The 11,094-nt window shown below is 51.6% G+C and overlaps 1 protein-coding gene across 4 annotated transcripts; it reads right to left on the minus strand.

The window, feature by feature from the left end:
- Nucleotides 1-518: 518 nt before the first annotated feature.
- ZNF70 (zinc finger protein 70) lies at nucleotides 519-10,851 on the minus strand. Of its 4 annotated transcripts, XR_009211055.1 has the most exons (3): nucleotides 10,698-10,805; nucleotides 3,322-4,929; nucleotides 519-3,187 (listed from the first exon to the last, which is right to left on the minus strand). XR_009211055.1 is itself a non-coding variant. In XM_032139448.2 (2 exons), the coding sequence occupies exon 2, from the start codon at nucleotides 4,848-4,850 to the stop codon at nucleotides 3,510-3,512; it is 1,341 nt and encodes a 446-aa protein (XP_031995339.1). In that variant the 5' UTR covers nucleotides 4,851-4,929; nucleotides 10,765-10,851; the 3' UTR covers nucleotides 519-3,509. The 4 variants fall into 4 exon arrangements, 3 of the variants coding, with proteins under 3 accessions (XP_031995339.1, XP_031995337.1, XP_031995336.1); XM_032139448.2 differs by having other exon boundaries at nucleotides 519-4,929; nucleotides 10,765-10,851; XM_032139446.2 differs by having other exon boundaries at nucleotides 519-4,929.
- Nucleotides 10,852-11,094: the final 243 nt, after the last annotated feature.

The following is an 11,094-nucleotide window of genomic DNA, read 5'->3' on the forward strand; positions in this document are numbered from 1 at the left end:
CTGGGCGACAGAGCAAGACTACATCTCAAAAAAAAAAAAAAAGAAAGAAAAAAAAAGGTAGGACAACAAAAACAAAGAACAACTAAATTAAAAGATAGCTGATTAAAATATTGCCAGGAATGATATTTTATAACTTTACACTGTTTGAGAATCTAAATAGAATGAGAGAGTTTAAAAAAAAAAAATCTAATAAGCTGGCCGGGCACATGGCTCATGCCTGTAATCCCAACACTTTAGGAGGCCAAGGCAGGCAGATCAGGAGGTCAGGAGTTCGAGACCAGCCTGACGAACGTGGTGAAACCCCATCTCTACTAAAAATACAAAAGTTAGCCAGGCGGGTTGGCGCATGCCCGTAATCCCAGCTACTCAGGGGGCTGAGGCAGGAGAATCACTTGAACCCGGGAGGCAGAGGTTGCAGTGAGCCGAGATCGCACCACTTCACTCCAGCCTGGGTGACAGTGAGACTCTGTCTCAAAAAAAAAAAAAAAAAAAAAAAAAACCTAATAAATTTGAACAGAGGGAATGAGGTGCTCTGGTCATACTTCCAAAAAAGAAAAGTTCCTGGTCTTACCATGTTTATCTGTTAATCCTTAGGAGAAAGAGGGGGATCTTCATCTCCATGTTACACAAAAATTAGAAAAACAGAGGGAGGGAGAGGAGTAGTAAGTGCACATTTCAAAATGCAAGAACAGCACAGAATTATGAGCTGGGAGTGATGCTGGAGTGAGCAGGGGCGGCCTGATCTCCACGTGGCTTGCTCAGAGTGGGTAAACCAGGTTGGCTGAAACGAGGGTTTATGTGCAGAAAAGCTTCTGAAAGTTGGTTTTAAGGAGAGTGGTGACTTGTGCAAAATGATGCTTTAAATATCAATTTGGCTTGGATGTGCAGGAAGGATGGGGAGGGAAAGACCAAAGGTAGGTAACGGACATTTGCCAGATGATAACGGTGGGGAGAGGGGCAGGTGTAAAGAGGAGGTAGATCTTTCAGGGGCCCCTGCTTGATGCCGCCTGCTGTCCCAACTGCATCCTAGCATTCTCTCTTCACTCTTGATAGAGACAGGCCTGAAATGACAGGCCACTTGCAGGCAATGCCCAGGGCACCACCCAGTCAGTCCAACTGGTCACACAGAGGGTTCTGGTGGACAATGGAGTGCTGGTTAAATGTTAAATGTTTCACATAGCAAAGACAGGGGCTGGACAGAGGCATGGCCGGAACTCCCACCATGACCTCTCCAGCCCATCATATCTGTCATTTGGAAATCTCTGGCCTATCAAGACCCACTTAGTAACAATTATGGCTTTCCCATGTTTATTCATCAAAACTAGGCATAATGGCCATGCTGAGCTTCTGATCAGCTGAAACAGCCAGTGTTACCATGATGAGTTCATGTTAGCCCAGCCATAAATGTTTAGGAAACTTCAAAACAGCCTAGACTGCCTCCTTCCCCACTAGCTCTGAGGAGCCCGAGGGAAGCCAGGACTAAAGAGATCCCTGAGGCCCCAGACAAACACTTTCCAAGCGCCCAGCTGACCATCAGCCTGAGCCCATCCCTGAGGCTCCGGGTGTGGGGAGCGGGGAGTGAGGGCACTGAGACAGAATGGCCTTCAAGCTCTGCTCAGCCAAAGCAAGCAGGCTGACATTGGAAGCTGTCGAGGGATGCACAAAAACCCAGCACGGGCCAGGAGCGGAGTCTCACGCCTGTAATCCCAGCACTTTGGGAGGCCAAGGCGGGTAGATCACAAGGTCAGGAGATCAAGACCATCCTGGTCAACATGGTGAAACCCTGTCTGTACTAAAAATACAAAAAATTAGCCAGGCATGGTGGCACACACCTGTAGTCCCAGCTACTCAGGAGGCTGAGGCAGGGGAATTGCTTGAACCCGGGAGGCGGAGCTTGCAGTGAGCTGAGATCACACCACGGCATTCCAGCCTGGCGACACAGCAAAACTCCATCTCAAAAAAAAAAAGCCCAGCACAGGGCCCACAGCCTAGCTGCACACTAGGAAGTTATAATCACCTGGGGAGCTTTAAAACATGCCACCATTGGGGCTGACTAAACTGGTCCGGTGGATCACAGGCAATGGTACTGTTTAAACAAGGCCCACCTGAACTCCTAGCTGGCAGGTGGGGCAGACAGACAGAATGTGGAAGCGCGGAATGACACTGCTGCTACAGAAGGCTCAGGATGGTGTCCAAGAGGAAGTGTCCTTGTGTGGGACACTGCATCCACAGGCATATACAGCCCAGGCTGCAAGGGGCGGAGGGAGGGAAAGCCCTGTTCAATGAGAGGTCCCACTGCTCAGAAACCAGATGGGAACATCTCTCCAGTCTGCGGAAATGCACAGGGGTAGGGCAGGGGTCACTCTGGGTCTCTGTCCTCAGTCACCATGACTGCTCATAGTTGCCAAAGCACTTTCACAGTGGCTGTGCGCTGAATGACAGCCTGGCACCAACCCTTAGAGGCACATGGCCAGTTCCCATTATCCCAACTCGTGGATGGGGAAATGGAGCCTGGGGAGGTTACAGGACTTGTTCAAGCTCACGCAGGTAGGAGGGGGTGGAACTAGGACTTGAACCCAGACCTTCTGATTAGAACACGGCCTCCTCCAACAAGCCACCCAGCTTCCCAGGTCCCCTGACACTGGGGCAGGAGGGCTGCGTCATTGCCAGACCAGACCAGACCCAGGCCCTGCTGATGTCCAAGGCACACTGTGGTCTTGGGGACACTATGTCTCAGGGAGGGGTTATTCCTGGAGGGCAGTCATGTCCAGTGTCCAGGCTGAGTCACAGCCGGGTGTCAAACATCCTCTGGCCAACAGGATCAAATCTCTATAGTCCTATAACAGAGCTGTCTGAGGGAAACTGCCCTAGGGCTAAGGGGAGGGTTAAGAGGCCACACCCAGGGGCTCACCACCCTCACCCCCAATCTCAAGACCCACCCTCCAGACCTGCCTTTGCTCTGCAGACCTGTTTTGGTTGTCCCCACCCATGCCCAACCCAGTGAGAAAATTCCACTTTGCTGCTGACACATCTACTTTTGAATTCATTTTTCTTCTGCTGCTTTGGACTGTGAGTGTGGTTTCTGTCTTCTAAAAGTGCCAGACTGCAGCCTGATTTAAAGAGTTCATCTGCTATTTTCCTGGGTTTAATTCAACTTTCTCCCTCTTGGCATTTATTCTTCTGGATTCTGGGAAAAGTGGAGACAGGGCAAAATGAAATCCTGTAGGCTTGGGAGTGAAATGCAAGAAGGAGAAACTGAAGGCCAGCTGTCTTTTCCGGCTGCCCTCCCTATCACCCCACCTTTCCTTCCACGCAGAAAACCTGCTGAGAGCTGGCGTGCTTGGCCGGGGGCCACGCGGGGCCTTCCTGCTAGTGGGATGTTCAAGAGCGCTTAGGTGGGAAGGTTTCCATTCAGCATCAGGGAGGTAGGTGGGGTCTTGGAGACCACGCAATGTGGAATAAGGGCTCCATCTAGCACAGGCTTTCAAGCTTTGTGTGGGCTCCTCTTTCTATAGTTTCTCCCCAGAATGAATCTTCTGATGGCGAATCAGGTGTGAGCTCCCCCGGAAGGACTTGCCGCACAGATTGCACACGTAGGGCTTCTCTCTGGTGTGGGTTTTATAGTGCTCGATGAGGGCTGACCGGTGCCGGAAGGCTTTGCCACACTCGCAGGTGTAGGGCTTCTTGCCGGTGTGGATTCTCTGGTGCTGGATGAGCGCAGAGCTGTGGCAAAAGGCCTTGCCACACTGACAGCACTCGTAGGGCTTCTCACCGGTGTGGATGCGCTGGTGCTCGATGAGGGAGGAGCTCTGGCTGAAGGCCTTCCCGCACTTCTGGCATTTGTAGGGCTTCTCGCCGGTGTGGGTCTTGCGGTGCTCAATGAGGTTGGAGCTCTGGCTGAAGGCCTTCCCGCACTCATCGCATTTGTATGGTTTCTTCCCAGTGTGGATCCGCTGGTGTCGGATGAGGTGTGACCTGTGACAAAAGGCTTTCCCACAGAGATCGCACTCGTGAGGTTTCTTTAGGGTATGGATCTTCCGATGCTGGCTCAGGCCTGAGCTCTGGTTGAAGGATTTCCCACATTCCTTACACTGATAAGGTCTCTCTCCTGTATGAATCCTCTCGTGTTTTCTGAGGCTGGAGCTCCGGCTGAAATCTTTCCCGCATTCCCTGCACTCGTAGGGCCTCTTTCCAGTGTGGATCTTTTGGTGTTGCATGAGGGCTGAGCTCTGGCGGAAGGCCTTCCCACACTCCCGGCACTCGTAGGGCTTCTCCCCGGTGTGGATGATCTGGTGCCTGAGCAGGTGGGAGCTCTGGCTGAAGGCCTTCCCGCACTCACAGCACTCATAGGGCTTCTCCCCAGTGTGGATCACCAGGTGTCGGAGCAGGTGCGAGCTCTGGCTGAAGGCCTTCCCACACTCTCGACACGCGTAGGGCTTGGCTGGTTGTGGGGTTCTGTGAGGTGCGTTAGGTCCTGAGTCCCCTCCGTCTGTTTCTGCACAATCGCATGGACTCGGTTCTTCACTGTGGATTATCTGACACATGCTGAGGTCGGATTTCTGGAGGAAGGTTTGTCCGAAGAGCTCATCATCCTGGGGTCTGGTTCCTGGGGGGATACTTTGATGCTGAACAGGGCTTGAGCACAAACTGAAATTCCCCTCGTAATCATCATGTTCTTCGTCCTGCTCACCAAGAGGGATCTCCTTGTAGATCACAGCCATTTGCTCCAAACCTCTTTCCTGAAGAAAAGGGTCCCCCAGATCCTCCCCTGGGAAAAGTCCTTGTTGTGACTCTAACCTGTTCTCAAATGCAAAGGTCTCATCAAACTTGGTTGCTGGGGGAACCTCCATTGTGAATCTGCTATCATCCCCAATGGTTGTATTTCTTTAAAAATGTTCTTCTTTGGGCCACACTTACTGTTCTCACAATCTGAAAAGAAAACAGGGAACTCTGTCAAGTCAGCAAGTCAAGCAGCTTATATGTGCCTGCTTCCTGTCCTAGAATCTATGGTAGAAACAACGAAATACGCATAAGACACAATCTTGCCCTTAAGATGATCCCAAATGAGTTACAGGCAAGTTTTGCTTACCAGAGACAATTGAAGGCAGACAGACAGACACAATCAAGTGCCACATCATGGTATCTAGACTCTACGGGCTGAAAGTGTTCAGAAAGGTGAGCTAAAACAGGAAGTGGGGGCTGGGTGTGGTGGCTCACACCTATAATCCTAGCACTTTGGGAGGCCGAGGCAGGCAGATCACTTGAGGTCAGGAGTTCAAAACCAGCCTGGTCACATGGTGAAACCCCGTCTCCACTAAAAATACAAAACAATTAGCCGAGTGTGGTGGTGGGTGCCTGTAATCCCAGCTACTAGGGAGGCTGAGGCAGGAGACTCGCTTGAACCTGGGAGGCAGAGATTGCAGTGAGCAGAGATCACCCCCACTGCACTCCAACGTGGGCAACAAAGCGAGACTCTGTCTCAAACAACAACAACAACAGCAACAACAACCAGGAAGTGGGGCCACTGCAGAAAAGGAGCAAGACTCCAGCTACTGGGTGACATTGGGGGCAGGTTTTGCTGGGAAAGAGAAAGAGAGCTCTTCCCTCTACCCTAGGTCAGCTGCACTCCCTCCAGCCAGGTGCCCCAACCTGGAAGTCAGCATAACCACTCTTATTCTCACCTGACCGGTCCCCTCTTATCTACTTCCTGAGGCTGCATGGGCAGCTTCTCTGTCTCTCAGTCCTCACTGCCACTCTGCAGCTCAGGCTTCAGTGCTACCTCCTGGGATCTTTTCAGTGCTGGCCTCCAAACTAGCTGCTGACCTCTGGCTTCCTCCTCTCCCTCTGGTGCATGCCCTACACTAACAATAGAGTCAAATATCCAAAAACATAAGACTGATTATGGGCCGGGCGCAGTGGCTCACGCCTGTAATCCCAACACTTTGGGAGGCCAAGGCAGGCGGATCACGAGGTTAGGAGGTCAAGACCATCCTGGCTAACACGGTGAAACCCCGTTTCTACTAAAAATCCAAAAAAAAAAAAAATTAGCTGGGCGCCATGGCAGGCGCCTGTAGTCCTAGCTACTTTGGAGGCTGAGGCAGGAGAATGGTGTGAACCTGGGAGGCGGAGCTTGCAGTGAGCTGAGATCGCGCCACTGCACTCCAGCCTGGGCAACAGAGTGAGACTCTGTCTCAAAAAAAAAAAAAAAAAAGACTGATTATGGTGGTTCCCTTTTTTTTTTTTTGAGATGGAGTTTCGCTCTTTCACCCAGGCTAGAGTGCAGTGGCACGATCTTGGCTCACTGCAACCTCTGCCTTCCAACTTCAAGTGATTCTCCTGCCTCGGCCTCCCGAGTAGCTGGGATTACAGGCGCCCGCCACCATGCCTGGCTAATTTTTGTATTTTTAGTAGAGACCGGGTTTCACCATGTTGGCCAGGCTGGTCTCGAACTTCTGACCTCAAGTGATCTGCTTGCCTTGGCCTCCCAAAGTGCTGGGATTACAGGCGTGAGCCACCACGCCCGGCCCGGTGGTTCCCTTCTTAGGGTCTTGTGACAGCCCAACTCCTTCACACCTGGCCTTTCCAATCCACCTCCTGCCTGTCTGCCCCATACACCTCTTCTTTTTTATTTGAGATAGACTCTTGCCCTGTTGCCCAGGCTGGAGTATAGTGGTGTGATCTTGGCTCACTGCAACCTCTGCCTCCCAGGCTCAAGTGATCCTCCCACTTCAGCCTCCTGGGACTGCAGGTGTACACCACCACACTCTGCTAATTTTTTTAATTCTTTCTTTTTGTAGAGATGAGGTCACACTGTATTGCCCAGGCTGGTCCCCCCAACACTTCTAATTTTCCAGCTCGATGACTAATTTGCACTGCTGTTGACTGGTCCTAACAGGTAAGGACCATTTTCAGACTGCCACTTGCTCATCCTTCAGGACTCGTCCAAATGTCCCCTTATCTCTGTACCCTCAGGTTCTTGACCATCTCAGGCCCCCACCCTTAGCTTGAAAATTCCCTAAGGGCAAATACTGTGTTCCTTCATTTCAGAATCTCCAGCCCCCAGCACAAAAGCACAATCCCAATGTACACAGTTGTTGAATAAATTATCAAATGGAGGAAAAGCCATTTGTTTTTGTGCTAGAACTGTCACTTTTTTTGGTCAAAGAACACTTTAGTCAAATAAGTCAACTGTCTAGGACAGGGGTCCCCAAACCCCAAGGTGGGGGACAGGCACCAGTCTGTGTCCTGTTAGAAACCAGGCCGCATAGCAGGAGGTGAGCAGAGGGTGAACGAGCATTACAGCCTGAGCTCTGCCTCCTGTCAGATGAGCAGTGGCATTAGATTCTCATAGGAACTGGAACCCTATTGTAAACTGTGCATATGAGGGATCTGGTTGTGCACTCCTTATGAGACTCTAACACCTGATGATCTGAGGTGGAACAGTTTCATCTCAAAACCATCCCCCATGTCCCCCACCCATTCATGGAAAAATTGTCTTCCGCAAAACTGGTCCCTGATGCCAAAAAGGTTGGGGATCACTGGTCTAGGAGATATAAATAAATAAAACAGACAAGGCTGGGCGCGGTGGCTCACACCTGTAATCCCAGCACTTTGGGAGGCCGAGGCAGGCAGATCATGAGGTTAGGAGATCGAGACCATCCTGGCTAACACGGTGAAACCCCATCTCTACTAGAAATACAAAAAAATTAGCCGGGCGTGGTGGCGGGCGCCTATAGTCCCAGCTACTCGGAGGCTGAGGCAGGAGAATGGCGTGAACTCAGGAGGCGGAGCTTGCGAGATCACGCCACTGCACTCCAGCCTGGGCGACAGAGCAAGACTCTGTCTCAAATAAACAAATAAATAAATAAAAATAAAAACAAAATAAAACAGACAAAAGCAGAGCTGCTCCAGTTGAAGGAGGGCACGTTAGCAGGGACAAGGAAGGAAGCTAGAACAGCCCACTCAGCACTCCCCCTCCCAGATGTGGCCCCTGAGGAAGCCCCAAAGAGCCCTATTCAGAAACTTCTGTGCTAGATAAAGGCAAAGTCTTCAGGTGACACAATAATGATAGCAACAGCTCATATTCACTGAGCACCTACTCTGTGCTAGGCACTAATAGGTCCTTCAAGGCACCTCATTTAATCTTCACAACTCTATACAAGGGCACGATTATCCTTATACTGAATCTACAGAGTAACTGCCTCAAAAAAAAATACTAAATTAATCAGAATAGTCATAACAGAACTCATTTCTACTTGGAAAAAAAAAATTTTTTTTGAGACAGGGTCTCACTCTGTCACCCAGGCTGGAGTGCAGGAGTACAATCACGGCTCACTGTAGCCTTGACCTCCCCGGCTCAACTGATCCTCCAACCTCAGCCTCTCAAGTAGCTGGGACTACAGGGGCATATCAACACATCCAGCTAATTTTTAAATTTTTCTGTAGAGATGAGATAATATTATGTAGCCCAGGCTGGTCTTGAACTCCTGGGTTCAAGCAATCCTCCTACCTCTGCCTCCCAAAGTGCTGGACTACAGGCATGAGCCACCATGCCCAGCAGAAATGATTTTTTTTTTTTTTTTTTGAGGTGGAGTCTAACTCTTGTTGCCCAGCCTAGAGTGCAATGGCGCAATCTCGACTCACTGCAACCTCTGCCTCCTGGGTTCAAGCAATTCTCCTGCCTCAGCCTCCTGAATAGCCGGGATTACAGGCACCCACCACCAGGCCTGGATAATTTTTGTATTTTTAGTAGAGATGGGGTTTCACCATGTTGGCCAGGCTAGTCTCGAACTCCTGACCTCAGGTGATCCGCCCGCCTTGGCATCCCAAAGTGCTGGGATTACAGGCGTGAGCCACCACGCCCAGCCCAGAAATGATTTTTTAAAATGATTTTTCAGCCAATAGAAAGACTGGATATAAAAAAAAAAGAGCACTGAACTAAAGTATTTTCTTTTTCCAGAATGGAGTGCAGGGGTGTGATTACAGCTCACTGGAACTTCTGGCTCCTGGGCTCAAGTGATTCTCCTATCTCAGCCTCTTAAGTAGCTAGGACACCATCCTGGCTAACACGGTGAAACTCTGTCTCTATTAAAAACACAAAAAAATTAGCCGGCTGTGGTGGCGGGTACCTATAGTCCCAGCTACTTGGGAGGCTGAGGCAGGAGAATGGCGTGAACCCAGGAGACAGAGCTTGCAGTGAGCCGAGATCGCGCCACTGCACTCCAGCCTGGGCGACAGAGCGAGACTCCGTCTCAAAGGAAAAAAAAAAAAAAAGTAGCTGGGACTACAGGGACTACAGGCACGTGCCACACCTGGCTAATTTTTGTATTTTTTGTAGAGACGGGTTTTTGCCATGTTGTGCAGGCTGGTCTCGAATTCCTGAGCTCGTGCGATCCACCCATTTTGGCCTCTGAAAGTGCTGGTATTATAGGCATGAGCCCTCTCGCCCAGCCCTAAAGTATTTTCAAAAATTCTTTGATCATTTCAACTCCTCTCACCCTCCCCCTCCTCTTCAGCAACCCATAATCTCCAACCTTTCCAGCTCTCTCACTCAATTTGTGCTTTTCGACCTCACGAAATCCAAGCCATTTTTACTCTAGTTCTCCTTTTCAAGTTCCACCCCTTCTCCATCCAGCTTAGACTCTATACTATGCGTATCACTTCAACTCTCACGCTCCAGCACCATGCTCACCTCCTCGTCAGGCTGCAGTTAGCCGCTAAGTCCCAGTCTTCTCGGCCAGTTCCTCCTAAGTTGTTAAATGTTGCCAAGAAAAATCATACAACTATGTATGGCACAACGACAAATTTCGAGTTTCCGATTTCAGCTGGGACCTCAGCTCTGGCATCCTATGACCTCCTTATTGCCAAGTCCCTCTCTTCTCAGTCCTCACCTTCCCACCCCATCTGGCACTGCTCTCCAATACCTCCTTCTCAAAACCCTTCATTTCAGAGGTTGCAAATTGGCAGCCTGAAGATCCTGCTATGTTATGTTTGGCTCTCGAAGAGTTTGGCTTTTCCTGTTCATTTTCCTTAGTTGCCAATATTTAAAACTCAGTAGGTTTCTGGCTTTCTCTTGAAAAACGAAGATGTGACAATATCCCGTCACCCGCCCACATTGCCTACCTGGGTGCATGAAAGCTTTGAGCTACCCCCCAACCCCATCCCTACCCTCGCTTTCTTCCCAATGTTCATGCCTTCCAAGTTCTCTTTCTTGATATCTTTAGATTGCAACTCTTCCTCCGCCCACCCGTTAAGTCCTGGTGTTCTCAAACTTCCCTCGGTAGAGGTTTTCCATTCCCACTACATAGCCCCTACACGCTGAAGTCTCCACTCAGGATAAAAAGTTGGCAACCCTTTATCTGTCTCCCACAACATGATAAGTGTTTTTGGACCGAAAACGCAAAGGTCTGGAACTCCATGCTTCCCACCTCCGTCGGGGCCTTCTCCGGGTCCTCCTGCATCTGTCATCCCATCCTCCAGAGAGTCCCTAGGGCCTGGGCACCCTGCAAACCCTTAGTGCAGTCAAGGTTTCCTGGCTGGGGGCCTAAGAGTGGCCGGGGACCCGCACACGCTGCCCAGGCGGCGACGTGGCGCCCCTACAGGCTTCCCCGCGATTGGGGACACGCACACCCAGGGCCACCGGAGGGACAGGTGGTCAGGCGGACTCGGGTCACACCGGCGGACGCGGGGCCACTCACCTGGGCCGGGGCGGGGCAGCTCACCTGGGCCGGGGCGGGGCCGCAGGCGGGCGGGGCGGGGCCGCACCTGAGCTGCTCCAACCCGCGGCCGACGCGGCCGACGCTGCCTCGCACCGCAGCAGCTGCTGACGCGGAGCCCGCTGCCGCCCGAGCACCCAGAGCCCCGCCCCCGGCCCGCGGGCACTTCCGGGACCACTCTAGGCCGCGCGGAGGTCCCGGCGTCTCGGTGGTCCCACCGCGCCGGCTGTCGCCGCGGGTGGCCGCCGGGGCCCCGGGACACAAGGACCCGAATCAGGAGAGTCTCTCCAGTCGGCTTGGTGGCTCTGGCCGTCCCCGAAGCGCGTGCTGGACGTGGGGGAAACAGAGATGGGCAGGCGTTGGCAGGAGAGCAGAAGAG

Source organism: Hylobates moloch, unplaced genomic scaffold, assembly GCF_009828535.3.
Source record: "Hylobates moloch isolate HMO894 unplaced genomic scaffold, HMol_V3 SCAFFOLD_19, whole genome shotgun sequence".
Taxonomy (NCBI): Eukaryota; Metazoa; Chordata; class Mammalia; order Primates; family Hylobatidae; genus Hylobates; species Hylobates moloch.